At 38.6% G+C, this 12,544-nt stretch overlaps 1 protein-coding gene across 7 annotated transcripts in view; it reads left to right on the top strand.

The window, feature by feature from the left end:
* The window catches only part of DENND1A (DENN domain containing 1A), a 536,105-nt gene that overhangs the window by 162,733 nt on the left and 360,828 nt on the right, over window positions 1-12,544 (top strand). For all 7 annotated transcript variants that reach the window (XM_021674025.2, XM_021674026.2, XM_021674028.2 and 4 more), the window contains one exon: window positions 10,704-10,823. In XM_021674025.2, coding sequence (XP_021529700.2) covers window positions 10,704-10,823 — 120 coding nt within the window. The remainder of the gene's footprint in view (window positions 1-10,703; window positions 10,824-12,544) is intronic.

A 12,544-nucleotide genomic window follows, 5' to 3' on the forward strand; every position in this document is an offset into this window, starting at 1 on the left:
CTGGGGTTTTTATTGACACTATCAAAAAGTTTAAAGCTTAGACTTTGCATTGGTTAGTTTGTGAGATGTATTTTGTATGCCATTAAATTTTTGATTTTGGTTATCAGACTTAAACTGTGATTAAGAATGGTTAGTATTTAGTCTGATGCTATTTAATTGTTATTTAAATATGAATATATTTGGCTTAAACAAGTAATATTACTTGACTCCAAAGTTTTGTATTATATAGACTTGGTTTTTCCCAGACTTCAACTTATAATTTAAATCAGCCTAGCCCTATCTTGTTTAAAGGTATTCAGCTATTTAAAGAGAATATTGCTAAATAGTGTTTTATATTTTGTTTAGGTGGCTAAGAATGGTATCTCTGGGGAAAGCAGAATTTTCTATAGATTTCGAGACTAAAAAGTACAAAACTGCCTAAACATTTCCTTAGTATTTACATTGTGATAAACTGTTTCTTAGGAACAAATATAAGAACTCTAAGACAATTAAAATAGTCTGAGGGTTTTATTTTCTTTTTAACGAGTCACTGGTTAATGAAAATTTTAGAAGAGCCTTTTTTTGTTAACTTTATAAAACTAATTTATTAACTATATTAATAAAATGGCAATTATTTTATTTTCAAGAAATGTCTACTCTTTTTCATTACAGTTGAAGCATTATTTTTTTACATTCATTTATTTGCCCACTTGATTGTTGTCTCTTCAGGTTTCTCTTAATGGAAATTTGAACTATGAAACTGTACATACATTACATCTTCAAAAATCCACTTTTATTGACAGAGAGGTTGTAGAAAATAACTTTGTAAGTAAGAAATGCCATAATATAGTCCAAGAAAGCTGTAAAATTTGTGCTTCTCTTCAGGAAGATTCTATCATGTATTTTAGTGTACTGAAACAAGGCAAAGCCTGTAAGATGTCAGTGATTTAGAGTATATGTGAGTAGTATGCTGCTTGGATCTTTTCTACACGTTGTAATATCACTGTCCTCGTTTATTTGGCATAAACCTAAAGATGGTATGAGATGAGAATTAGTAGCCAAAGGAGTTCAAAAGGGTACTAAAAAGCAACTCTGGAATGTTGCCAGCCACTTCTAATCACTGCTCTCCCTGGTTCTAACATTTTATTTTTTCTTAAGCCAATCAACCATTGTAGTATTTCCAGACTCAGACCTTGTAAATCCTGGTACCAGGAATGTTTTAGTAGCAGGTTGATGCTCAAAAAAGAATAGCCTTAATTCTAAGAGGGTCAATCTTTGTAATGAGAGTCCTCTTGTCTCTTCTTCAGCCTATTCCTCTTAAAAATAGCAAGAAAGTAAGTAGGATTTTGTTTAAAGATATTTAACGCAGATTTCACATTTTATATGTATGAATTAGCAATGCATGAAATCTCTTCCAGCCACTTATAAAATGTATGACAAATTATGGCAAAGACATATTTATAAAAAGTAATAAAGCTAAAATGTTTAAGAAATGTAGTTAGGTATTTAACAAAGAAAAATAAGAGAAAACATTTTTACATGACTTCTTATTAGAGTTGATTTGTTTTGTATAGGTGTTTCTTAATTGACTTTGTAAACTTACATTATAAGAAATGCATAGAGATTAAATCTGTCTCTTCCCCACCAGCACACATGTGCAGGCATGTGCATGCACACACACATACACACACTTATATTTCTTTTTCTCTGATTTATACCACACATACACTTCTACTTCCCTACCTGTCTGAGTGATTACATTCTGAAATGGCAGAAAAGCTGAGTCCTTAACTGATAATTCTAAAATCTTTTTTGTTACCAATAATATCTGATGCCTTTTTGTTGTTGTTAGAAATGTATTTTTCTTCCAGAATCCCTCTCTCCAAATTATGTTCCTAATCTTGTTCCTTTTTTTTTTTTTTTTTTTAACGAAAGGATTTGAGGATGGAAATGTTTCTTTTTGGATATTTTATTCCTTAATATGTACAATAGTTCTTTCTTACATTGTATTATATTATATACCCTATGGGTGTTAATAACTTTTATTGATACCAAAAAACCACTTTATTTGGGGACTATATATTTTCTTTCTGTTCTCTCACCTTTAACCTTGGTATACTTTAATACAGAAGAGATAATAATAATGAATAAAGTTTATTTATAAGAAATATAAGGGTTTCAATGTCTCAGCTTTTTGTTAGTTTGCAGTTAGCACTGTCAAATGGTTATCTCCAGATTCTGAGTCCCACAAAGCCCCCTACATGTGTTTATGATATTGTTTGACTTAGAAAATATGCCAGCTTGGGAGACAAGTAATGCCCCAGGTGATTTCTTTCAAAAAAGAAAGCTTCCTAATCTTTTTAGTATCTCTGCTTTTCTACCCCAAGGAACAGTAATAAAACTTTCTGACATTTCTAGTCTATATCAAGAGTGGGATTTTCACAGTCATCATCAAATCACCTGTTAACATTGACATCTTGCTGTCTCTTGTGTTAAGATTTTTCTTTTTGAAACTAGGACTTAGGAAACATAATAAAGCTGGTAGTTTTTCAAAAGAATGTGCTTTCTCATATATTATCTCATTTTATCCTCCTATCATAAGAGATAAGAGCAGGTGCCATTATCTTCATTTGAACAAAATCTAAGCTGCAGAGAAATCGGGACTTGCCCAAGGTTCTCCTAGCACAACCAGACAAATAACATTTTTCAGTAGACCACCTTGTGGGGAAGACCAGTCACCAAATATATAGAGAGGGAGGAAAGGAAGGAAACTAGGATTTGATTTCCTTATCAATTCTAGTCACAATGCTGGGGGCTGCCACATCACTCTATCATTTATTCTTCCCAGAAGCTCTAGGAGATAGATAATTACATCTTTTTTACAAAAGAGCAAAGGAAGGTTCAGGATGTAGAGCCTTGTGTTGGGTAATATGGGGGATAACAGAAATGGTCTCACACTTGGAGCCCTGCCCTCCCAGTCTAGTCCAGGAAGTATTATAAAGATATTTTAAACAGTAACCCAAAGGATAGTGAGGTTAGAGAGGACCAAAATGATCAGAGAAAACTTCTTACGATTGGGGAGAATTGTGTTGAGTCTGCCAGGACAGGAAGAAGTGGGTAAGTGGAAAGGACAGCGTAACACCCCATCTGCACTGAACAGCAAAGCAGAGGAGAAGCCCCAATGAGCCTAGAGCTTGTTCAGCCAGAGCAGATGGAGCCTGCTCGGGAGAGGGTGACTGTGAGAACCTGGGCTCTGGCCACAGGAGGCTTTGAAAATGTGTGGGAACAAGACCACAGGATTTTAAAACTGAAATTCATCTGGTTCAAACTCCCCATTTCATAAAAGGAAAACCATGATCCACAGAGGTGAAATGACTTGCTTATGGTCACAATTACGTAATTTACAGGGCTGGGAAGGGCTCCGGTACTCTTATTCCTAATCCAGCATTATTTCTACCCTACACTGTACATGAAGCTGTTGGTCGGAGGGAGTAAAGTGTCAGTGTTGAGATCCCTGTATCACTCTCAGAAATTCATTATTACTAATGAAAGTAGTCTCTTAAAAAAAAAAAAAGAGACTTGTACTAATCCATATCATGTTTGCTACTTGCTTGCCCTTGATAGCTGACAACCAGCTTCAGTTAGTCAAAGCACTCAAGAGATGCATTGGATGATGGAAGAGCTATTCTCTTCCATTTTTGTATTTATCCTCTTTCAGAACCTGGAAAGTCAGCTACCATTCTGTTTTCCTGTAAATTATACTGGCAAACACAAATGACATCATAGTGAAATGCAATGAAATAATCTCTTCAGGGGCAGAGGCATCATTTAATGGTCAGGATGTAACCCCAGATGCAAAAGTGGCTCAAATGCTACTTATCATTTTATTGGGTATCTGTTATGTGCCAGGCGTTGTCCTGTGTTCTTTTCCTGTAATAAAAGGTTACAAATTTGCAGGGTTACCATTATCCTCATGCCACCCAGGAGGAAACAGAGGCTCAGGCTTGATAACTTACCCAGGGTCCCACTACCAGTTAGTGGTAGAGCTGCTTGCGGAACCCTCATTTGCCTGACTTCCAACTCCACCATACCTTCCCTGTTTTCCCATACTGCCTCCATAAGATACATCACAGCATAAGTAACCTAACAAAGTTTTATTTATTTCAAAGGCAATAAAGCAATATATACTTATTGTAGAGAAGTAGGAAATTGAGAGAAAGAAGAAAATGAAGCCCACATAGACATAGGAATAGTGCATTAACATTTTATCTTCCCAGACCTCTCCTCTGTAGATTCACCCTGCTCTACCTTCCAGACCTGAACCCACTTACACTATAGGTTCAGCTGTGCCCCATGATTATTTTCTATAGTGTTGATGACGATGAAGCAGTTGGGCCTTAATGGACAATGTGGTGGACAGCAACCAGGAGATCTGGGTTTTAGTTTTGCTTTTACCACTGCTCTGCTCTGTGCTGTGAGGCAAGTGACTTCTTCCCTGAGGTTCTTCATTTTTTCATGGATAAAATGAGGGAATTGGATTCCATCAATCTCTGCTGTTCCTTCTGGTTTTGATGCTTTTTAATTCTACAGTTATACTTCATGTTGACATTGTCAGGCTCATGTAGAGGGAGTGGACAGAACTCTGTTCTTAGAGTCATCTGGTGAGTTTCTCGAGCAGGTAGGCATTGCCTTCTGTCTCCAAGTATGTCACTTACTGTTGGTCCCCTCATATTTTGGGTCCATGCCATTCTCACCACTTGGATCTTTGAGCAGGGAAGGTGAGAAACTGGAGGCCTAGGCAGATGTAAGGTGTGTTTGTGGAAGAAAGCTTTGAGGCTCATGGAACTAAAGACTGTGAGATGTGGTGGTTTGATGAAGCTTCATTCCTGCCCTATGCTTCATGTGCACTAAAGGAAAGGAGAAGTGGCAGTTAGGTGCCCTGCCATGGACAACAGATAATTGTTAGTGAGCTATAATAAATAGAGGGGGACAAAATGTTTCAGTTCCATCTCTTGAATTTTGTAATTGCTTAAAAGTAGTAATGATCATTTTTGTTGTGTACCTACTATATGCTAGTTATCTTGTATACATTATCTCTAATCCTCAAAACCACTCTGGAAAGTGATGTGATTATTCTGATGATTTACAGATGAGGTCAGAGAAGTATAGTAACTTGTCTATGCCCACACAACTTGTGAGCAACATATCTGGGACTCTGATGTAAGGTCTAGGCCTGAATGTTTTCTCTTCTGTCCTGCATCGTACATCTTTTCCAACAGTTTAAAAACAAGTTCTGGTATTCATCCTAAAAATAATAACAACACTCAGTTGCTTTCTGATTCTCTATTTTGAATGAGTTATCTACACACTTCAGCTTATCCCTCAGCCTTCTTCAGCCTGTCTTCTGCTTCTGTCATTCAACTAGAACTGTTTTATCAGGGTCATCTGAAACCTCCATATTGCTTAATTCAATAAGACATTGCTTTTTCCTCTTCTCATCTTTGATGCATCAATACAGTTGACCACTCCCCCTTGTTTGTTCTGCGTGGCTGTTCTCCTTTCTTTGGTCTCTTCTTCACCCATCTTCTAAATTGATGTTTCTATAAATTAGTCCTGGATCCTCTTTTGTTTCTCTGAACTCCCTCCCTAAGTGATCCCAGTCTTTACCATGGTGTTAAATACCATCTGTGTGTAGATGACTTCCAAATTTATAGCTTCAATCCAAACGTTTCCTCTGATTTCCTAACTAGTGTGTTCAGCTCTGTACTTGACATTTCTATTTAGATGTTTTACAGGCTTCTCAGACTTAACATATCCCAAATGGAACTCTTGGATCTTCCCCCAAACTTGTTAGTCTTTCCTATCATCAAATGGTAATATTCTGCCTTTTTGCTCCCCAATTCCCAGTCCATCTGCAAACCTGTCATTCATATCTGGTATCTATAACTTGAACTATCCATCCCTCTCCATCTCTGCTCTCTCTACGTGAGTTAAGCCACCATCCAATCTCACCTGGACTGCTGCAATTGCTTCCTGATTATTTTCTCCACTTCTACTTACACCTTCTTCCAAACTGCTCTCCGTGTAAGTCAGATCAAATATTTGAAGTATTTGAAGTTATAAACCAGACTGTGTTTTTCTCTTAATCAAATCATTCAATGACATTCCATTGCCTCACCCCCACCCAAAAAAAAAAAACCTGAATTCTTTACTATGAGCTGTGGGACTCTCGATGTGATTTGGAGCTTGCTTTATCTAGCAGCTTCGTGTGATGCCACTTCCCCTTTGTCTCCTGTGCACTAGCAGTACTCCTGTCCTTTTGGTTCCTTGATCTCTGCATAGCTCTTTTCTTTGCCTGAAACAATCCAGTGCCCTGTTTCTTGAGTGGCTGCTCCATCTCATCTTTCGGTCAATATTGTTGCCATCCCTTGAGAACTGCCTCTGACCACATTATCTCAGTAGGGCCTTTCTCTTCCATTTTCTTCTATCTTTATTCCTTCTTTGGTTTTGTAACAACACTATTACAAGCTGTAGGTTTTGTGGTATACTTGTTTATCATTTCTCTCTAACTAGACAGAAAGCCTGCAAAGGCAGGGGCCCTGTCTATATTGTTCAGTGTTATATATCCAGAACTTGTTACAGTGCCCAGTGTAGTTGTAGGCTCAATTTGCAAAATGGATAATGAAACCCTAAAGTGAAGCTCACATGTAAAAGTTTCTCACTGGCAGACTAGAATCAAACTGTTCATCCTCATGCTTCATACCATTCATGCACTGGACCTGTAAACAACTTCAAGATGAAGCAGAATGCTACTGGAGAGGCTCTGAATGGCTGATAGGCATTTAAAAGGCAGCATGAAGGTTTAAGTCTGTGTCTCAAATAGTCATTGCTTTTCTCCCTTGTTTTTCATATTCCTAGGCATGGGAAGCTACGAGAAACACATCTAGGGCTGGTCTTGGCCCTGGTCTCCTGGGTTTATTTCTGGAGATCCTCAAATGTGGTCTCCCTACCTTAGTAAAAAATACGGTTTTTTGCTAAGACAACTATCTGAATTCCTCGCATACCTTAGTTCCTTAAACTGAGTTGAAAGCTTCCCAGGGAGGATTTTCATTGTGTTTAGTGCAGCGTGGCAGAACGGAAAGGACTTTGAACCAGAAGTTGGCTTGGATTTTTGTTCTAGTCCTGATTACCTTGGAAAACAAAATAAAATAAACCCTAAATACCAGTTTTCCCACCTGTGAAACAAGAAAATTGGGTGAGATGGTTTCTAAGATTTCTCCTAGCTTCCATCATCCTGAAATCTCTGATTCCTGTGGAAATTATGGATACTGAGGTAAACACAAAACTGCAGATTTTCAGGAAGCAGATCCTTTCCCTGGAATCATTTTTATGGAGAAATAGTGAACACTCCCATAACTACCCCAGCGAGTAGGAGAGAGAGAATGATAAATTCTTTGGAGATTGAGAACCCTTTAAGTTACGCTGTTTGACTTCCCTTGCCAGACCTTTAGTTTATTGGAAATTGTCCAAGGAAACAATCTTTTAGAGTCTACTGATTTTGGGCTTTTGTTGACTTCTACTTCACCCTACCAGGAATTTAAAAAGTGAATCAATTGAGAATAAGTACCTCCTTGTAAGCTGTGGCATCCCAGAAAAAGAATCTTTTTCATTGTAATGCAAACATCAGTCACTTAGTCACCCAGAGGATTACTCTTTCCTGAAAAATACACAACAGATGAGAGAGAGAGGAAGAGAGAGAGAGAGAGAGAGAGAGAGAGAGAGAGAGAGAGAGAGAGAGAGAGAGAGAGAGAGAGAGAGAAAGAAAGAGAAAATACAGACTTCTTCCTCTACTCACAGATATTATAAAGCTGAATCAGGAGGATTCTAAGTAAATGCCTGGCTTTTAATGTGAATTTTAGTTTTCACAGTTGGCAACAGCTTGCATCCCTCTTTTTAATTGTTCCTACTCTGGACTGGTCTTTATACTAAGTTCTTTTCCATTTATTCTCAAAACATTCTATGGGTTGTATGGTAGTATCTTATTGTTATTCCAGGTGAAGAAACTGAGGTGCTTAAAGGTTTGAAGTAACTTGCTAAATTAAGGCCCATTTAGTTAGTGATTGAGTTGGGATTTGAACCAGGTAAATGAGTAATGATTCTTTCTTTGAGTATGTGGTGTAAACACATTTTCAGCATTTTTAATGGGAGTAAAAAAGAGAGTAGGAAATTAATGACATGCAATTCACAAATCAGGTGCATTCATTATCTTTTTCCTGGAGATCCTGGGTGTTTTCTTTTCATCCAGTCCTATCAATACCCTTCCTTTCTAGGATGATACTTACAGAGAGTATTCATTTTAAACATTCTAGAAGTGAAATCGAAACCTGAGTTAAAACACCGAATAATTGTATTTTGTATGATCACGTAGTAGTGTTTCTTAAAGCACAACCTTATTTGTAACTTAGAATCATCCAGACCTGTTGCTTTAAATATTTTAATAAAACAGGTTTCCCCTCCCCCATTGAGGCCCACTTTTCTCCCCAATCACTTTAATTATGTGAGCTACAATGCTGTTTCTCACACATCTTCAGTTCTCAACCTTGTTAAAATTAATCATATAATCCCCCTTTAAAACATAGTATTAAATCACCATAGTAACACAGTATCCAAGCTTTACAGATAAAACATAACAGCCATAAGAAGGTAGCATTTGGTGTCCCCTTGACGGCTCTATAACTTTTATAGAAATGTGTTCCTTCTCCTGGCTGTGTAAGGTGGAGGGATAGCATTACTTACACCTGCTTTATGACCACGTTGCTTTTAAATTGCCACCTTGTTTTTGTTCACCCTCCTAGTTAAATAAGGAGAGTGGAACACTTTTTCTTTCTGAGTTATTTTCTTGTACACTCTAATCACTCTTGAAGGGATGGAGTTGTCTCCTTAAATATGAACAGGCAGAATCCATTGACCTTTGTATTGGAATACCTTGAAATTCCTTTAATTTTAATTATTTATGTGGCTGTATAAGGGAGTTTTAGAAAGTCTACCCTATCTCTGAAAGCTTAATTCATGTCATATCCAAAGACTCAATAAGAATTCTGCCTTTGGAAAAAGCTTGGTAAACCATGAGTTTTAAATTTCTTCTGATAATTTATAAAGTAAATGATAGCTGGTAGCATAGATTTGAATATTTTACCAATTTGAATATTGTAAAATACAGTGAGTTGATGAGTCCCTTTGAATAACTCAGTGTCAAATTCTAGCATATTATGTTAGTATAAATTCATGTATTAGAATTTGGATTTTTTAACCAAAAATATTTTAATCTTCAGAGAAAAAACTCTTCTGAGATAATTACAGTAACTTACAAAAATGGATATACATCTTCAAAGCATTTCCTCTTAATGGGATGTTTAGTTTTATAGGATCTAAACATTTAAAGGTAAAAAGAAAATTCTATTTTGTTGCCACTATAAGACAAAACTGAATCTAGCATAAGGTAGGGAAACCCATTCACTCTTCAGGTTCTTCTCTGACAGGAACTAGCATTGTTATATTATTTCCACTTAGCAAAATCTGCTCTAATTTAATTGTATTTCTTCCTGGCCAGGCGCGGTGGCTCACGCCTGTAATCCCAGCACTTTGGGAGGCTGAGGCAGGCGGATCATGAGGTCAGGAGTTCAAGACCAGCCTGGCAACATGGTGAAACCCCATCTCTACTAAAAATACAAAAATTAGCTGGGCATGGTGGCGTGTGCCTATAATCCCAGCTACTTGGGAGGCTGAGGCAGGAGAATTGCTTGAACTGGGACCCGGAAGGCAGAGATTGCAGTGAGTTGAGATCGCACCACTGCACTCCAGCCTGGGCTACAGAGCGAGATTTCATCTCAAAAAAATAAAAAAAGTTTCTGTTTCTTAGAAGACATCATGCAATGCTAGACATTTTGGTTATTTTTGTCCTCTAAAATAGGAAATACATTTCTTATAAATTCAGAAATTATGAAAGATACAGGAATTTAGGAAAGTTACACCTAAGTTTGCCCTCTTTCCAGTTTCAGCTCCTCCCCTTTGTTAGCTGTGTGAACTTGATTCAGTTACCTACCTATTTTGTTCCGTAGTTTCCTTTTCTGTAAAATGGGAACATACTCTGAATGCCATGGTTGTCATGAGAGTCAGTGAGATGGTCTACGCATATATGATGTCTAACTTTGTGGCTGGCACATAGTAACATTTACCTTCTGCTCTGGCAAGCACTCTTATTTTCTGAACTAGGGGAGTCTCAGGTGGGGATTGTTAACAGCAAGCTGGTAGAGTGGCCTGTGGAATCAGAGCTAGGGTTAAAATCCAGCTTTTTGCTACTGATCAGCTGACCTTAGGCAATGCCTCTCTAGACTATTTCTTCATCAGCAAAATGAAGTTAATAGAGGGTACCTTTCAGGATTGATGGGCTGACTGACAGAGCTGCCTCAGAGACTGAACTCAATTAGGAGAAGGTAGGATAGCCCTGATTATTTGATTTCTGAGGTGGTCACAAGAATGGGCTGCAGCTTGTCTTTTTTTTTTTTTTTTTAACTTGCTTACAGTCTGTTCCCTTGAAATGTGTAAATTTTAAGAGTTCCACTGAGAGAGGAAATGTTATAAGTTCAATGACTCATTGTGATTAGATACTTTATCAAGAAACTTACTGCACATTCATTTTCCCCTTTGTTCTGCCTTTGCTGCAGCCTCACAGTTAGCCAAGTTGGCCAGAACTTCACGTTCGTGCTCACTGACATTGACAGCAAACAGAGATTCGGGTTCTGCCGCTTATCTTCAGGAGCGAAGAGCTGCTTCTGTATCTTAAGGTAAGGGAGAAGGCTTGGGCTGTTGGCTCATTCTCTGAAGCAATGTCAGCTTCTGAGTTGCTCTTCCGTAATTAAATCTTCCAGCTGTTCGTTTCGTTTTCCTATCTGTTTCCCACAAGTCACTGCATTTGGAGAGAAGGACTTCACAGTGTTGTTCTTGCACTGTAAGTTCTGCAGATAATTGTATTTATTTATTTGTATCATGTCCCTTGGGTGGGAAAAGGGACCATCTCTTCTGAGTAGTTTGTGGAAGCCAGAGAGTCAGTGTGGCTTCAGTGCCTTCTGCTGTTATCTGGAGCTGTCAGAAATCAGCCTGTTAGACTGTCTCTTGGACATTTTGTGTATGTAAGATTATTAATAAAGTATGTGTCTGTAGTTCAGGACATCTTGCAGACACCGACTGTGTCCGCCTTAAAGTAACACCCTTGCCCCTTTTGCGTCAGTAAATGAATAACTGTGTCCCAACTTGGCTACCTCTGTAAAGTTTTGAAAAAAGTGCAGGATTGTATAAGAAGGCTTCTTCAGGTCTTCTAAAAGCCCCTCATACACCAGAGCCACACTTGCTTAAGGCTCTGTTTCCTCCTGCCAGAGGGATGAGGCGTGCTCTGGGGTTGGAGGATGTGTGGAAATCCGATTTTGGAGTTGCTGGCTCTGTGGGCTCCTGCTGGGCGCCTCCTGAGGGGGAAGTAAAGGCATCCCCCATGTTCCCCTCTCCATCTGCCTCAGTTAAGTAGGTGTCAGAGGGGCCTGCCTCCTGTCTCTCTCTGCTCGTGTGGAACAGCCAGGGCATGGCAGCAGGAGGTGCCCATGACAAAACCCGGGCCCCCAGGCTTGGGTTGGGCCTGGGCCTGGGGATAAAAGGCCAGACCCTCTATGGATTCCAGAAAGGGTAGTTCTCTGCGGCACTAGTCTCTGCACTTTCTTCTTCTCATCAAGAAAAGACACCCCCACTGACCCCTGTCCCCCAAACTCACACATCCTCACACCATAGGGGAGGAGGGGCTGACTTTGGAAGTTCCCATGCTCACTCACTGTCAATCTGAACTGCTATATGTTTGCGTTTCTCTACGCAAATCTTAGTATCATTAGTGCTTTTAATCAGTGAAGTCAACTCTCTTCTGCACCGAGTATAGTGTTTGTAACCTGGGCGTGAGAGAGTGACTGCTAGAGAGGCTTTAGGAAGGAGGCTGCTTTCAGAGATTCTGTGGGTTCAGTTGTTCTCAAGCACGCCTCAGTAGCCAGGCCCAAGAATTACCTGCCCAGAGCATTAGACTTTGATGTAAATGAGTATTTACATTTGAATTTAACAGTGTGGTCTTTTTCTTTTTAAAGAAAAATTTCTCTTTCAGTTTTGTCTGTTATACTTCAGCCCTGGCCAGGCCACTGCATATTCATACAGTTGACCCTTGAACAATGTGGGGTTAAGGGCACTGGTACTTCTGCACAGGTGAAAATCCACATATAACTTTGATTCCTCAAAAACTTAACTACTAATCCATAGCCTACTGTTGACTGGAAGCTTTACCGGTAACATAAACAGTTGACTAACACATATTTGTATGTTGCATGCATTATATGCTGATTCTTACAATAGTATAAGGTAGGGGAAATGGTACTAAGAAAATCATAAGAAAGAGAAAATATATGTACTGTTTATCAAGTGGAAGTGGATTTTCATAAAGGCCTCATACTCATTATCTTCACACTGAGGAAGAAGAGGA

The sequence above is a fragment of the Aotus nancymaae genome, unplaced genomic scaffold, assembly GCF_030222135.1.
Source record: "Aotus nancymaae isolate 86718 unplaced genomic scaffold, 86718_ANA_hifiasm-v0.15.2.pri h1tg000003l, whole genome shotgun sequence".
Lineage (NCBI taxonomy): Eukaryota > Metazoa > Chordata > Mammalia > Primates > Aotidae > Aotus > Aotus nancymaae.